Source organism: Natator depressus, chromosome 8 (assembly GCF_965152275.1).
Source record: "Natator depressus isolate rNatDep1 chromosome 8, rNatDep2.hap1, whole genome shotgun sequence".
NCBI lineage: Eukaryota > Metazoa > Chordata > Testudines > Cheloniidae > Natator > Natator depressus.
The window spans coordinates 77,018,482-77,036,139 of record NC_134241.1 but is presented as its reverse complement, the minus strand read 5'-3'; the positions used below and the strand labels follow the sequence as shown (position 1 = coordinate 77,036,139).

General features: G+C 42.4%; 1 protein-coding gene across 1 annotated transcript in view; it reads left to right on the top strand.

The window, feature by feature from the left end:
- LOC141992907 (calcium-activated chloride channel regulator 1-like) overlaps positions 1-5,590 on the top strand; it is a 35,118-nt gene extending 29,528 nt beyond the window's left edge. The window contains exons 12-14 of the mRNA XM_074962242.1: positions 950-1,114; positions 2,843-3,079; positions 5,184-5,590. Coding sequence (XP_074818343.1) covers positions 950-1,114; positions 2,843-3,079; positions 5,184-5,590 — 809 coding nt within the window. The remainder of the gene's footprint in view (positions 1-949; positions 1,115-2,842; positions 3,080-5,183) is intronic.
- Positions 5,591-17,658: the final 12,068 nt, after the last annotated feature.

The window sequence follows — 17,658 nt, the reverse complement described above, 5'->3', positions numbered from 1 at the left end:
CTGGATGCTACTTCCAAGCTTACCATTAAAGGTTCAGACACGGCTATGCCAGGAGCACAGACTAAGGGGCAGCAAGTGAGAGGAGACTGTGACTCTGGTCAGGATGGGAGTAAACTGCACTGGGTCTAAAGTGGTGCAGCATGTGTGCCCTGACATGCTGGCACAGCTACACCGTTGGGTGTGTTGGGAAGGAGGAGAGAGAAACTGTGCCAAGAAGGAGGGTGTGTAGTGGCTGTGCAGAGCCTTCTTCCTTTCCTGTGCTGTTACCCCTGATGCAAATAGCCAGCACAGGGACAGAAGGGGGTCTTGTGGGCCTGATTCAGCCATACTCACTGTTTGAACTTATGTATATTTTACTTACTTGTATGTCCTCCAGAGGGGATGCAGGAGGCAGAACAGGAGAGTGAGAGTCTGTTTCTAAAGCTTGTCACATGCTATATAGGCAGCAGAGCTATGTTAAAAACTTCTCCTTCAAAAGAATGAATGACATAGATTATTATTCTCCTTTTCAAATCTACTGTGCCTACGGAGGAGATGTGATCAGATCTCCAACTTCTCCATTCTCTGAACCACGTAGTACAGGCTGCAGGCTCTCTCCTCCCCACAATCCTACATTCCACCATTGCTGCAATCTCAAAGAGTTTTAGTCTGCACATCACCAAGAAGGGCTCCACAGACCAGAGAACTACAGAGAATTACTAAGTCGTTTAGAACTAGTACACTAGTGGCTATTATTGAAAATAACAGTAAATACACAGCTACATGTTTTAATGCTACATTGTTATCTCCAGTTAAATATTTAATGAGCTTATGTCATCACAATGGGACCGATCCTGTTTTCACCTAGGTCCATATCAAAACTCTTCAATAGAAGCAAGAGTAGGCTCGACAGCAATAAATGTCCTTGCTTAACAAAAGATACCTTGTTTGGATATATTTGTATCTCAAGGTGCTGATATTACCAAGAATGATGGAATCTATTCAAAGTACTTTACATCTTTCAAGGGAAATGGTAGATACAACTTAAAAGTGCGTGTCCAAGGGAAAGATAAGACTGTCAGACTTGGCCGCAGGCAGAATCGAGCCTTGTATATACCAGGCTATATAGAAAACGGTAAGGAACATTCATGAAGTAGAAAACACTGTGTGTGTGTGTGTGTGTGTAAAATAAAGGTGAATGGGAGATAATTTAGCTACACAAAAATGCTTTTTTAACTATAACATTTATTATATGCATCTTTCAGTTTCAAAGTTATGAAAGTTTAAAGTTATCAGTTTAATGCATCCACATTTTTTCTGTTCTTCTGTTGGGTTTTCTGGACACATTGTTCAGGACTCTTTCCATTAGGCATGTGTGTGCTAAAGTTTCTCAGTTCTAGAAACCAAAGGTATGAATGCTGCTATTAAGATTGTACTGCTTAAGCCTTATCAATCAATGAAGCCTCAGTTAATGATACTTTAACAGTGAGTCTGTTACAAGTGTGGTGTGACTTAGTATATTTTTTCCTCTTTCCCTTATTTTTGCATTTCTGTTTTGACCTAAAATCCCCAGGGAAATTAAGTGAAAAAAATACAATTAATTCATCGTTAAAATATAGCTTTATTCTGAAGTGTCTTTGTAAAATTAGTATTGTCGAATTCTACACTTTTGTCTCAATCACTCCAGAAGAAATTTGTGCTAGTTAGAGGTTGGCAACACGGCTGTTCTAACTCCCAGCCCTGCAGACTCAGCCTAGTTGTGAGTCTATCAATATCAAGTTGTGTTCTTTCTGGTTTGTGCATTGTCCCCATAATCTGAAGGCCAAATGCCATGCTCACTTACATCTATACAACACTGTGGCCATCAGTGGGATTGTGCAGGTGTAACTGGGGACATACTTTGAAGAGAATAGTTGAACAGTTGGCCATGCAGATGGAACTTGGTTTGGGGGAAAACAGTAACTGATTTTTTGTCATTTAATCTGATTCTGGGTACATAGAGTGGCAGCTCTACTGTGTAAGGACCACTCTCTAAGGTTGAGCTGTAAGGCACCCAAAAACCTCAGGAAGTTCCAACAGTTAAGATTTGTACCTCACTGTTCACTTGGCTACCTTGCACAAAGTAGTATTTCCTATTCCTGTTTTCCTTTTTAAATATAAACCTTCATGTTATTTTGCCAGTACCAAAAAGACTCAGACAAATTGTGCAACATGACTGTAAAAAATGTGGTAATAGAAAACTTCAGTTTTGGAATTTCTTGACTTTTGAGTGCCTGACTTCTCAACCTTAATGGTGGATTAATATTAGTTTTTGCATTTCATATCCTCTTTCTCTCTCTCTCTCTTTCTTGCATACGCACACACAGACAGAATTTTCTGTATTTCTAGAAACTTAGAATATACTGAATTTAAAAAGTCTGCATAAAAATGTGTCCAACTTAGACCCAGAAAAGTAAGGAAATGCCTACAAGGTTGTAATTTTGCAGCTGCCTGCAATGCGTAGGAAGAGATGGGTGGAAGCTACCTTATCACAATCACTTCCCACTGACACCTGCTCAATACCTTAAACACCCTACCTGATAATAGGCACTGTTTCTACTTTCAACTGCCCTTGAAATCTGTTTTGCTTTTGGGGTCTGCCTTAGTTTTGTGCAAGGATGCAGGTTCCTGAAGTTCACTTTGTTTTCTGTCTGAGCTGCACTAATATTTGCACTATGTTTGAATAAGACAAAGAAAAAAGTAGATTAAAAATGAGATTAAGATTAAGAATAAGAGAAGGAATGCTAGATAAAAAGAAAGTGTGTTATGATTTAGAGTTTTGTAATGTTCAAATAACATTAGCAATTTTTTTCTTTTGGGGCAGGTGAAATCAAAATGAATGCCCCGAGACCTGAAGTTAGTGATGATGAAATTCAAGCGAAGCTAGGAAGTTTCAACAGAGTTGCATCAGGAGGTTCTTTTGTAGTGGAGGATGTTCCTCTTGGAGGAACTACTGATGTGTTCCCACCCTGTAAAATTATTGACCTGGAGGCTCAGTATGAAGAAAATAAAATTCACTTGTCTTGGACAGCTCCCGGGAATGACTTTGATGTGGGACAAGGTAAATTGGAAGTTTTGTTGTAGTCAGCTGGAAGTGATGCATTGTTATCAGTTATCTGAAATTACATACTATGCCAAGCAGAGGGCAAAAGTTACGTCTTTGCCATCTGCAAAATTTCACCATCACTATGGCCTGGCCTCCACTAGATTTTCTCTCTAGATTTCCTAGTGTAGACCAGGCCTCAGGGTAACCAATAGATTACCTGGTCAATATGCTTTTCACGTTAGTCCCCCTTAATCCTTCAAAAACTATTTGAGAAACATGTAATATTCCCTAACCCTGAGACATTTACAGCAGAAATGCAAAACTTTTATACCAACCAGCCAATCTAGCTTAAAAAGGCAAACAAATTAAATAAAAAACACACTCACCAGTGACTCTTCCAAGGCTTCGCCCCTGTCTACACTGCACTATACATAAATCAGGGGACCCAGTTATACCGTGGACAGTCCAAGGCTTTAGTCCATTTATGGAACACAGCTAGGTCTCCTCTATAATACACATTTTAAGTATGTTGTAACCAGGTCCCGTGATTCTGTTATGTTACAGTGTGCACATCAACACAAGCCAGAGAGGTTAAGATAGACAACCTACAGTCACACAGAGAGCAGCTTCAGATTAACATTTTTACATATGCCTACAGCTTTTGGCAACTAGCTCATCAGGGAACAAACCAAAAACTCCATTAAACCCCCAAAGCACTGGCCTAGGTTCTGATATGTGGCTACTTTGCACTACTCATCTGGCTCAAAACAGCCTTATAGCTAGAGTAGCCAGCAATGGAAGAATAACCTCAGTTAGAAGGATTACTCCTGGGAGAATTCTGTGCATCTGCGAATGCATGGAATTCCTCTGTCTCACATACTTTTGTATTTTCTCACATAAAAAACATTTTGCCTAAGAAGAACAGGAGTACTTGTGGCACCTTAGAGACTAACAAATTTATTAGAGCATAAGCTTAGTCTCTTAGTCTCTAAAGTGCCAAAAGTACTCCTGTTCTTTTTGCAGATACAGACTAACACGGCTGCTACTCTGAAACCTGTCATTTTGCCTAAGAAGTGCTGCAGTTCTATGTTATGCCCACTAGAGGCCACTGTGGCACCAAAACGGCCTGCTGCATTTATGCTGGCTGTTCTGGCACCACAGCAGCCTCTAGTGGGCACAAGGAAGAAATGCAGCACTTCTTAGGCAAAATGTATTTTATGCAGGAAAACACAAAATTCTATGCCCAGTGCTGCAGAATTCCCCCAGGTGTAGAAGTTCGTCACAGCACCCTGCCCATGGAGCCAGGTTAGGACAGAGTGGGGCATACAGGGCTGCTGGGGGGTGGGGGGGTCAGAGACGGGTTCAGAATGGCTAGTGGGGGGGGACAGACCTGGGCATGGGCTCAGGAGCTAGTGGGGTGACAGTGTTGGGACTGCAGAGGGGGAAAGGGGGCTGCAGAGACCCATGGGGATGGGGCGAGGGGGTGCGGAAACGGGGTAGATGAGCCTGACTGAATGGGAGAGGCTTGGGGTCAGCCAGGGACTGTATGGAGGAGGCTTTCCAACTTTCTAGCAATCCTACTCCCCCCGACCCCACCCCCCCAAAAAAACTTCTCCCACCCAACTCCCTCCACGTTCACTCCTAGGCGTCTTCCCTTTCCCTCAGCTCCTCTGTTGCCCCTGACTCCCCCAAGCCTTTACACTGCTTCTGCCAGGTGCAGGAAATACAGTTCTGTATTGTAATGTAAATGAATTACACAAAGTTCTGTATTAATATGTTGAGTAAGGAATCTATTTGTCAAAAAAAAATTACCAGAATCTTTCTTTTTTGGTCTGTATTGTTACAGACATACTTGCTGACAGACATTTTAAAATAAATTACCAAAATAATTGAAACTGGCATGATTATATTGTGTTATTTTGACAAATAAAATATGCAGAATTTTGCAGACTTTTCAAATATTGAGTGCAGAATTTTTAATTTTTTGGTGCAGAATTCCCCCAAGGAGTATTTAATAAAAATACAAAATTGTTCTACAAATCCTGTGCTATCCTTGCACTTACAGATAGGGTAATACACATACTAACACATTCTTACCTGAATATGTTTCTTTTTCCAGCTGAAAGATACATAATAAAAATGAGTGAAAGTCTTCTGGACCTAAGAAACATCTTTGAGAATGCTACTTCTGTGAATACCTCTAGTCTCGTACCTAACCCTGCAGGCACCAAAGAATCATTTCAGTTTAAACCAGAAAATTTCACAATAGAAAATGGCACCATAATATACTTTGCAATATGTGCCATTGATAATGCTTCCCAGACCTCAGAGGTGTCTAATATAGCACAAGCAGCTCTGTTTCTTCCTCCAAAGGAATCCTCGCCTTCTAGTGTTCCTGGTGATGATGGTATCAGTGAAGGTATTAATGTTTTAACCATAGTGTTAATAGTAGCTGGGTGTGTAGCAGCTGTATTAATAGCTGTAAGTACAGCTGTTTGCATTTTGCACAAGAAAAATAGAAAGTGAGGCCCTGAGATCAGAATGTAATAGAACTAATTGTAAGATGAAAGCTCAGTAGGAATCTATCCTAATTTGTTCTGTTTGTGATTTTTAAAATACATAAGGGAAGACTTAAATAATTTGTTAATACATTTGAAAATTAAGTGAATTGACTTTAAAATAGATGTGCATTTATGTGTATTTCTGTTCTGCTTTCAATGAGTTTATGCTATGTTACAGTACATGTATATAGACAAAATACTGATTTTAAAAGCATGTACTCAGTAGAGTAAGACACGAGTATAAATGACAATCTAGATTATAATTTAATTCTAATCTTGCAAGATTTTTGCAATTTTAGGTATTCTGTGCTTTATTTTAAAAAAGTAGCAAAAACTGTGTCTTTCTATTTTTTTTCCAGTTGCTTAGCTATCAGGAACATGAGATTTTATAAAAAATGTGATAGATACATACCTTTCACATCCTTTCAGTTACATACAGTGAGTAGGAAACAAAAATACATACCTCTGTTGGCCCTGAGCCTGCAAATGCTTACGTACATGCACAACTCTACTCATAGGAGGAGAGTTATGCAGGTATTTAAATATTATCAGGATCAGGGCCATACAGTATCCACAAATGAGCATATGGAAAACACTTTCTTCCTGATATAATCACCAATCACACATGCAACCTTCCAACTCTAAACTATTAATGAAAGAACAAAAGCAAAATAGTAGAAGAGAAGACAATACATGCCAAATTAGCAGGAATGCCACCTATCAAAGCATATGATAGAAGCAACTGCATGCAACATCAAGGAGGAAAAGCTATTCAGCAGATGCTTTTTCACTCACCTTTTCCATATCCTGCAAGCCCAACTTGCAACATCATGCTGTGTTGTTGCGGTTCAAATACAAGACAGCACAAAGCTTTTAAGCAAGCAAACAGGCTGGTCTGCCAATGGACTGGTCTGCCTGTCAGCTTTTCACCCTCTCCTTTATTTCTCTCTCTCCCCCCGCGCATTACATACTCCAACAGATAAAAGGAATACACTGGCTTTGTTTAACATTCTTATTTACCAATTTCTATCTACCGCATTCCTTGCTCTCGGGCCTTGAGCCCAGTCCTGGGAGGCTTCCCACAGTTCATGTCATCGGGGCGAGATTCCAAGGTTCATGCCCTTGAGAGGAGCTGTGTGTGCACAGCTCCTACACAACACTCCGGGTGTGCCTTGAATGTTGCCAAGCGCATGAACCCTGTATGAATCCTACACTGTGTGATATGACATTCCAGAAATGGGAAAGGAACATCCATTCTATGCATAATGAAAATATCTATATTTACATTAGATGGGGTGAAATTATTTTATAAGGGACATAAACCCTCATGCTTCAGGTCATCAGCTCATCGCTAACAGGGCCTAGGGAGGACCTTTTCCATTTGGTAAATTATTCCATAATTGTCCATGTGACACACCATGTACCCTTATGTTCACCACTTTTACAAAACTATGATAAATCTTATACAAACTGTGCCTTGTGAGGTATCATTTGAAAACTCATAATTCGCTGATCATTATCATTCTTGTAAAATATGTGTGGCAAAAGGCAAACTGAAGTCTCAGCAAGGTGTCAACACAATCAGATGGACTATCAATGGGGTAAGTGTCCATTCTTTGGCAGGAAGAAGGGTGTGAGTAAGAACTTTACATCTTGGCAATGGCACAGCTGGGGGTTCCCATGTAAACTGACTGGCTTCACCTGAACCCCAGATGAAGATGATTCTCAAAGAGGAGGAAAAGATATAAAAATGAGGAACAGAGGCCCTAAATCACCTCTCTCCCCTCATGGCATCAACAACAGTTGAAAGACAAAAGAAGCATCATTGAATTGGGGGAGTGGTCCTGGCTGAAGGAATCCAGCCAGAATGCTGTAAGCATATGGTGAGAGAAACCTTTTATTTTAAATTCATTTAGTTTAACTTAGGTATTAGTTTTAACTTTTATTTCTATTTAACCAATTCTGACTTTTCTGCCTCATTACTTGTAATAACTTAAAATCTATCTTTCTGTAGTTAATAAACTTGTTTTATCCAAACCAGTGTATGTCTGGATTGAAGTGTTTGAGAAACTTAATTTGAGATAGCAAGGTTTGTGCATATCATTTTCTATTTATGAAATGATGGACTTTCTATAAGCTTGTACAGTACAGAAGGAAAGAGCTGGGCAGTACAAGATGTACATTTCTGGGGAAAAGTCTTGGACTGGGAATTTACTGGTGTCACTCTGCAATACAATTCAGGAGTGGCTGGCTAAAAGCACTCATATAATTCAGCTGGGAGTGATTTTACATGCTAGAGGCTGTGTATAAACAGGCCAGGGGTAGTTTTTCACGCAGTGAAGCGGTGTAAAAGGCACCCCAATTGGAGAGTTGAGGGGACACAGCTACTCAACCGTCCGGATTGTACCCTAGGGAATGTCACAGTCCATTTTGGGGATTCTTACTGCTTCCACTGAAGTATATTTAGCAATATAGACGTATTGGCTAACATGGGTATGCTACACTCAGATTTTGTATAAGTTAATTAACTGATAGCTCAAGATAGTTACCACGTTTAGACTATGCCTGGAACAAACATTTGGGGAATGTCCATGTTAGCTTTTACAAACATATTAAATACAAATCACTAGTGAAAACAAACACTGTCTGAGAGAGGTATCTGGGATCAGATGGACCATGGGTCTGATTGGTTAGTGCAATTTCTATGTTTCCTAGATGATTTTTTTTATAACATGAAGTGAAAGTCATAAATTGAATTTAACAGTTGCTCTTCTACATGTAAAGGCAATATGACTTCCCAGTTTTGTTTTGTCTGGTGCATTTTGGGGATATTCTTCACTTTTTGAGGGTGTAGGTGAATAGGACACAAGGAGGTAATTAGTAGAGTATCTGTGTAATAAACAGAAGGCTTGGAGGTGCCATGTGTTATGCATAAAGACCAATAAAACAGAACAGACCATGGGAATTGAGGATTGTGTTTTACTTTTTATTTTTCAATTAACCTCGAGCCCTGGTGAGAAATGTTCCATGAACAGAGGATTTTTCATCTCATGACCTGCCCAATCATATATATCCGAGCTGTTTCCTGATAGAAAAATTGGCCTGGGAGCCTAGGAGTGTTTGACTTGGTAATCAAACTGTCATCAGTATATGGACATCTGTGTTTAGGGCTGGTCCTTCATTCCTTGAATTACTTTAAATCAAAGCTGCAGAAGCTATCGGAAGCCTGCATCCCAAGAAAGGGGAAAAAATTCATAGGCAGGAGTTGTAGACCAAGCTGGATGAGCAAGCATCTCAGAGAGGTGATTAAGAAAAAGCAGAAAGCCTACAAGGAGTGGAAGATGGGAGGGATCAGCAAGGAAAGCTACCTTATTGAGGTCAGAACATGTAGGGATAAAGTGAGACAGGCTAAAAGGCAAGTAGCGTTGGACCTTGCAAAGGGAATTAAAACCAATAGTAAAAGATTCTATAGCCATATAAATAAGAAGAAAACAAAGAAAGAAGAAGTGGGACCGCTAAACACTGAGGATGGAGTGGAGGTTAAGGATAATCTAGGCATGGCCCAACATCTAAACAAATACTTTGCCTCAGTCTTTAATAAGGCTAAAGAGGATCTTAGGGATAATGGTAGCATGACAAATGGGAATGAGGATATGGAGGTAGATATTACCATATCTGAGGTAGAAGCAAAACTCAAACAGGTTAATGGGACTAAATCGGGGGGCCCAGATAATCTTCATCCAAGAATATTAAAGGAACTGGCACATGAAATTGCAAGCCCATTAGCAAGAATTTTTATGAATTTGTAAACTCAGGGGTTATACCGTATGACTGGAGAATTGCTAACATAGTTCCTATTTTTAAGAAAGGGAAAAAAAGTGATCGGGGTAACTACAGACCTGTTAGTTTGACATGTGTAGTATGCAAGGTCTTGGAAAAAAATTTGAAGGAGAAAGTAGTTAAGGACATTGAAGTCAATGGTAAATGGGACAAAATACAACATGGTTTTACAAAAGGTAGATCGTGCCAAACGAACCTGATCTCCTTCTTTGAGAAAGTAACAGATTTTTTAGACAAAGGAAACGCAGTGGATCTAATTTACCTAGATTTCAGTAAGGCGTTTGACACAGTGCCACATGGGGAATTATTTGTTAAATTGGAAAAGATGGGGATCAATATGAACATTGAAAGGTGGATAAGGAATTGGTTAAAGGGGAGACTACAAGGGGTCGTACTGAATGGTGAACTGTCAGGCTGGAGGTAGGTTACCAGTGGAGTTCCTCAAGGATCAGTTTTGGGACCAATCTTATTTAATCTTTTCATTACTGACCTTGGCACAAAAAGTGGGAGTGTGCTAATAAAGTTTGCGGATGATACAAAGCTGGGAGGTATTGCCAATTTAGAGAAGGACAGGGATATCATACAGGAGGATCTGGATAACCTTGTAAACTGGAGTAATAGTAATAGGATTGTTGCCGGCACCCAGTGCCAGAGGCAAGCAACAGCAGGGGTTCGTTGCCCAGTGTGCGTCACCCAATAAACACAACGGGGTGGAGAAGCAGAGAGATTTATTTGGAGCTCTAAATAGGGCGCAGGGAGACTGAGCTGTCTCAAATCCTGCCCCAGTGCAGCAGATTCCAGTATACATTTTATACCTTTTCCTACTTCACTACACAAGCTTATGCAACCAATTACCTGTTGCCCCGTACAATACCGTAGCCAATCAGCTAAAAGCAGCCAGTTGTGTTTTTCCTCAGTAGCATTGCCTGAGCCTTGCCTTATTTGGTCCTATTTGTTACCAGTTTTTGCTAAACATTTCTGCCTTATCTATCTTTTTCCCAGGCCGAAGCTGGCCTTGGCTGGCGAGCCGTGTGCAAACCTGTCTGTTTGTGTGCTAGCTTCCTCAGTGTTATGCAGGATCACAGAGGGTTCAAGAAGCAAAGGGGCCTTGGTTTATCCGGGCCTAGAGCAGGAGGGCTTCATCGACACTCGTGGTCTTCCACCCTCCCGAGTTACCTAGTGTAGTGCCCAGTGTCCCCAACAGGATGAAATTTAATAGTGAGAAGTGTAAGGTTATGCATTTAGGGATTAATAACAAGAATTTTAGTTATAAACTGGGGATGCATCAATTAGAAGTAACGGAGGAGGAGAAGGACCTTGGAGTATTGGTTGATCATAGGATGACTATGAGCAACCAATGTGATATGGTTGTGAAAAAAGGTAATGCGGTCTTGGGATGCATCAGGAGAGGTATTTCCAGTAGGGAGAAGGACGTTTTAGTACCGTTATACAAGGCACTGGTGAGACCTCACCTGGAATACTGTGTGCAGTTCTGTTCTCCCACGTTTAAGAAGGATGAATTCAAACTGAAACAGGTACAGAGAAGGACTACTAGGATGATCCGAGGAATGGAAAACTTGCCTTATGAAAGGAGACTCAAGGAGCTTGGCTTGTTTAGCCTAACTAAAAGAAGGTTGAGGGGAGATATGATTGCTCTCTATAAATATATCAGAGGGATAAATACCGGAGAGGGAGAGGAATTATTTAAGTTCAGTACCAATGTGGACACAAGAACAAATGGATATAAACTGGCCACCAGGAAATTTAGACTAGAAATTAGACGAAGGTTTCTAACCATCAGAGGAGTGAAGTTTTGGAATAGCCTTCCAAGGGAAGCAGTGGGGGCAAAAGATCTATCTGGCTTTAAGATTAAACTCGATAAGTTTATGGAGGAGATGGTATAATGGGATAACATGGTTTTGGTAATTAAATATTCATGGTAAATAGGCCCAATGGCCTGTGATGGGATATTAGATGGGGTGGGATCCGAATTACCTAGGAAAGAATTTTCTGTAGTATCTGGCTGATGGATCTTGCCCATATGCTCAGGGTTTAGCTGATCGCCATATTTGGGGTCGGGAAGGAATTTTCCTCCAGGGCAGATTGGAAGAGGCCCTGGAGGTTTTTCACCTTCCTCTGTAGCATGGGGCACGGGTCACTTCCTGGAGGATTCTCTGCTCCTTGAAGTCTTTAAACCACGATTTGAGGACTTCAATACCTCAGGCATAGGTGAGGTTTTTCGCAGGAGTGGGTGGGTGGGTGTGGCCTGCGTTGTGCAGAAGGTCAGACTAGATGATCACAATGGTCCCTTCCGACCTTAGTATCTATGATTTTGTCTTACACTGATAAGCATATCCCTTGACGTAGACACTAGATGTGCTAGGGCAGCTAACATTTACAACAGGGGTGGGCAAATTTTTTGGCCCGAGGGCTACATTGGGGTTGAAAAACTGTATGGACGGCTGGGTAGGGAAGGCTGTGCCTCCCCAAACAGCCTGGCCCCCGCCCTCTATCAGCCCCCTCCCACTTCCTGCCCCCTCAGAACTCCGCACCAATCCAACACCCCCCCCCGACTGCCCCGACCCCTATCCACACCCCTGCCCCTTGACTGGTCCCCCGGGACTCCCATACCTTTCCAACGCCCCCCCCAGAACCTCCACCCCATTCAACTGCCCCCTGATGGCCCCCCAGGACTCCCACACCTATCCAACCGCCCCCTGTTTCCTGTCCCCTGACTGACCCCTGGAACCTCCCACCCCGTCCCCCTTACCAGGCCGCTCAGAGCAGCATGTCTGGCAGCCGATTCGCCCAGCCAGAGCCAGACACGCTGCCATGCTGCCCTGCATTAGCATACAGCCCCGCCACCCAGAGCGCTGCCCATGCGGCAGCGTGGCTGCGGGGGAGAGGGGACAGCAGCGGAGGGGCCGGGGCTAGCCTCCCCGGCTGGGAGCTCAGGAGCCAGGCAGGACGGACCCGCGGGCTGTAGTTTGCACACCTCTGATTTACAACAAAGTCCTATTGCTAACACCTGAAATTCTCCTTTCAATTCAGGTGATTAAACAAAAATACACTAATCTCTATGGTTCTGAAATTGTATTGCTGACAGATGGAGAGGATACATATATGAGCAGTTGCCTTAAAGATGTAGAAAACAGTGGCTCAATCATTCACACCATTGCTTTGGGGCCAAATGCTGCTCCAGAACTAGAACAATTTTCAGACGTGACAGGTGAGTAACTTTCTAAACTAACCCTATTTTTGGCTTGCATACATGAAGCATGAAATGTAAAAATAGAGTGGTTTACAACTTGTAATATGAAAAGAAAGTAAACTTAGTCACCTAATTCCAGTCATATTTACAGAACGCTTATTTTCACCTAAATAAACATGACTATATTGGGAGCAATTGTTTATCTTTACCTGTCCTTGCTTTAAAAAAAACTATAACCTGGTAACACCCTGCTAAATAGTGTTAGCGTGCTTTCCCTTCACCCTCCCACTTCCCTGGTTCTTGTCACGCAGACAGCAAGCAGCAAAAGACCAGAAGTCTGAAGTGCAGACAACGTGATGTTTATTGGGGTTAATTTACAAGCAAGCATATTCTGAAGCCCTTCACACCAGTCAGGCTTGTCTCTATATGCCAATAGAGTCTGTTCCCCAGTGTCCCTCTTCCCAGTTCTGATGTCGCAGAGCGTTTACCCCGTGTCCCCCTCCCCAGCTCTGACGCCGCAGAGCCTTGCCTGTGTCCCTGTTCCCCATTCCCTGTTCCCATTCCCCTTGCCTTAGCAAGCATCATTCCAATTTCCCTTCCACTTCCTGTTTGACCCCAGTTTATATAGGAATATTCACAGCTATACCTTAACCAATCATTTTACTGAAATTTAACTGACCAATCCTAACATATTGTAACATAATTGTCTCACCAATTATATCCCACTACCCTCTTTAACTTACACCTAGCAAAATTCATTATACAGACAGAAACAATTAGAGAACTAGACAGATAAACAATAAAAAAAGTGGGGGCCATCAAGATAAAACAATACAGAAATAAGGGTTTCACAACCACAACCATTAATAAGTGATTTATTGCCAGACAGGATGCTATCAAACTAAGTTTTCTTTAACCATCTTAAGATCTGTTTCTCTATCTGGTGGTGATGGGAACTATCAGGACAGGAATGTCTTCCTAGCAACCCAATACCACCTTATTTCAATGTGACTGGCTTGGGATGTGAGGATGTGACCGTTCTCATCCCAGTTTATGGCTGCCCCTGCTGCTTAGACAAAGGCCTTAGCTTAAGAACCAGGCCTCAGACTATCCTAGTGAGAGAAGGCCCATACACAGGCGGACTTGTGATTTTGATTCTTTGATTTTATACCTCTATAACTAGCTAAGTGATAAAAATACACCTAAGTTCTTAAAGTATAGACCTTTGCAGGCAAGCCTGAATATCTATATTCTAACACTCCACCCCTTTCTTTTTCTTTTGGGAATCCTCCTGCCCAGGTATCCCTGGAAAAGCATAGGATATATGGCGACACTTCCTGATAGGGCCAGGCATCAAGGTGGAAGGTGTCAATGATCCATCTGTCCCACTGCCCCTTGTGTGGTATAGTGCCCTGCACCTTCTCTTGTACGGGCATACCACACCTATTCCAATTAGTGTTCCAGACTTCCCACTATAGTGGGCCCGAGAAGGTTGGGTCCAGGCTGTCTAGTACACTACTAGTTGTCTAGTCTACATTACTTATAGGTTATCATTAGTGGCATAGCAAGGTTTGATAATGATATTACTGCAGGATGTTTTTCTAAACAAAAAGATAAGCTCAGTGTTGAAATGATTAACATTGTATTTCTGATGTTTACTTGGCAGTGGTATGTAAACTTAACAGTGAAATAATTACCCCCTCACAAATCATCACAGCTGGAGGGCTCTAGCTGAGGAGTCTGTAACCACTGTCACTACAGTAGTGATCAGGAGACTCAGTCAGCTCTGCTTTGAGTGGAAGCTGCACTGTTACTTTTAACTTCAGCCATTTTAAGGAAAGCCAAATGAGTGCTGGGTGATGCTGCAGTACAGGGCACCTACCAATGGGAATTCCATGTGTTGATTTACAGTGTAAGTTTACTCAAAATAGTGACTATGTATAAATTGCACCTTCTTAGTCAGAGATGCTCCTTTTATGTATTCAGAATCACATCTGCTTGCTTCAGGGACTTAAATAAGATTGTACTGCTTTTTACTCTTGTTAGCACTGTATAGCCAACATGGCTGTGAGAGAACAAGCTTTTCACAGAATCTTCAGTGTTAGTGATTGATGTGTGAGCCAGAAAGAACCCAGATGGTCTTTCAGAGCCCAGTCTCAGCAGGCAGGGCTCACCTGTTTGAAACAAATGCCAGATTTCCAAAGACACTGAGCACCAGAAATTCCCATTGGAGTTATGGGTGCTCAGCACATATGAAAGAGGCCCAAACGTTATACTGGTAAACTAAGCAGATTTGATCTGAGTCATTGAGAAGCAATAATTATGGAATGCTACAATGTTATTTTTACAGAGGCGTCCTTCAAAACGGAATTACACTTTACAGGTACTGCATGGCTCAAAGTCCAGACTTACCAAGAACAGTCTTTAAGTGAGTCAGCACAGTGTGCTAGATGAAGTGCTAGATGTGACCAAGCTAGGTGGAGTTAAAATGTGAACAGATGGGATCATTTCCCAGGTCAGACTAGCTTTTTGTTTTAGGTGTTTGTATTAACACCTGTTTTAGGTGTTTGTATTAATTGATTCCCCATCACCCAGTGGTTCCTCCCTGCACTGCCCCATGAATAAAGGATAATAAAGGAACAAGATTTAATTTATGAAACAAACACTGTGCTTATAGCAACAGCCAACTACCATAAGGCACATAACAAAGACCTACTGTTTTACAGTAAATGACTATTCTGATTATTTTAACCATCACATTTCAGGAGGCTTAAAGTTTTATGCCACAGATACCGTTGATTCCAATGGCCTAATTGGTGCATTCAGTGGAATTTCATCAGGAAGTGGAAATATTTCTGAACAGTCTATTCAGGTCTGAGATTCAAACCTTTGGTTTTTTTCACATTATTAATCAGTTACTGATCAATTAGAGTAATTTTAGTAGTCAGTAATCTTAACTATTGCACTGCCAGTGACTGATCTTAAAATTGAAGTATAAACTGATATTTGGAAATGGCTGTGGGAATTTCTGTGGTCTGTTTTATTTGCAATGAAATGAAACAGCCAGTGAAACAAAGAAAATTAAAATTTCTCACGATTAGCAAATGCAAAAGGACTTATAGACAGAGGTAGGCAGAAATACCGCAGAACATTCAGCCACTCCTGTATGGAATGCTGTAAACAAGTCATTTTTGTCTTCCAGAGCATCTTACTTAATACTATTATCAATAAAGAGGAAAATACCCCAATTACTTCTCTTCTAAACAATAGATAGCATTTTGATTCCCAGCTTTCCTGGCACTTTTCATGATCTATCTCAACTCAGCAACAATTTCTTCAAAATAATTGCGGCTAGCAGTACTGAGTTTTCTCCTCCTCCTATTTCTACCAGAGCTCTTGGGTTGTGCTATTTATAACTTAACAACTCAGCCCTCACTTTGTTAATACTGTATAGACCCAGTTTTGCACTTTATCTGAATAATTCGCATCAGCTAACATAGAATTGGTCATGGACTACTTAGCTGGTCTGCAATTGTATACTGGTCTTGTTAAGAACATAAGAACGGCCATACTGGGTCAGACCAATGGTCCATCTAGCCCACTATCCTGTCTTCCAACAGCAGCCGGCCCCAGACGCTTCAGAGGGAATGAATAGAACAGGGTAGTTTATGAACTGATCCATCCCCTGTTGTCCAGGCCCAGCTTCTGGCAGTCAGAGAATCAGTGATACCCTCAGCATGGAGTTGCATCCCTGCCCATCTTGGCAAGTAGCCATTGATGGACCTATCCTCCATGAATTTATCTAATTCTTTTTGACACCTACTTATAATTTTGGCCTTCACCACATACCCTGGCAACAGGTTCCACAGGCTGACTGTATGTTGTGTGAAGAAGTACTTCCTTAGGTTTGTTTTAAATATGCTGCTGAATATTAATTTCATTTGGTGGCACCTGGTTCTTGTGTTATCTGAAGGGGTAACTAACACTTCCTTATGCACTTACTACACACTGTGATGGGTCCTCTTACCACAAGAGACACCTCCTCCCTGCCATTCTGGGGATTAGCTCCTTCCAGGTGCTGTGCCCTCCTCTGGCCATCTCTCCACCCATCATCCTCTCTCACCCTGAGGCCCCTCTCGCTCCAGGAGCTGCAGATTCCTCTTTGTGAGTTGGCCCTCCAGCCAGGTCACTATGCTCCTTTTCCAGGGTATCAAAGTCTTTCAGGGCAAACCGTCCCAGGCACTCTGCTATCCACTGCTGGGTCTGTGTCACTTCCCCAGTGGCTGGTAGGGGTTCCTCAGTCCCATCCGCTACTCCTGGTTCCAACTCAGAGACCCTCTGGTCAGCAGCCGAGGTCTGCTCTATCCTATACCTTGTTGCTTTTCCCCTGAGCCTTTCTTACCTTTCTGGCTCCACCTCCTGTTCTCTGGGTTTGCCAGCTCAAGCTCCCTCCTCCCAGGGAGTAATTGTAGATTACACTCTATAGTCCCAAACACACCTCCCTTCACCCAGGGAGTGACTGCAGATTACTTCTCTGCAGCCCCTTCCCCCCATTGCTCTCAGCTACTAGGCTTTGTACAGGCCCCTCCAGATCCTGTGCAGCTGAGCTTCCCTCTTATCTCTTGACTGTTTACTTTGCTTAAGAGCCTTTGGTGAGGAACCTTGTCAAACACAGGCATAGGAATTAAGGGGGGGGGCTACAGCACCCACAGGTTTTACATGGGGCTCAGCTCCCGGACCTGCACCCAGGGTCCCAGCTGCCGGCCCCGCACCTGGAGCTCCACACCTGCCCCAGCTGTGGCCCCAGCCTTGGCCCCCTTACCCTGTGCAAGTCCCTCCCTCCCAGAGCCACGGCCCTGCTCCTGGCCCCAGCTCTAGGATTGAGGGGGGGGGCGCCAGGTGGGGTAAGGGACGGCATGAGGTAAAAAGTTTGGGGGGCACTGCTTTACAGTTTTGCTGGCTTTCAGCACCCCTGCTATAAA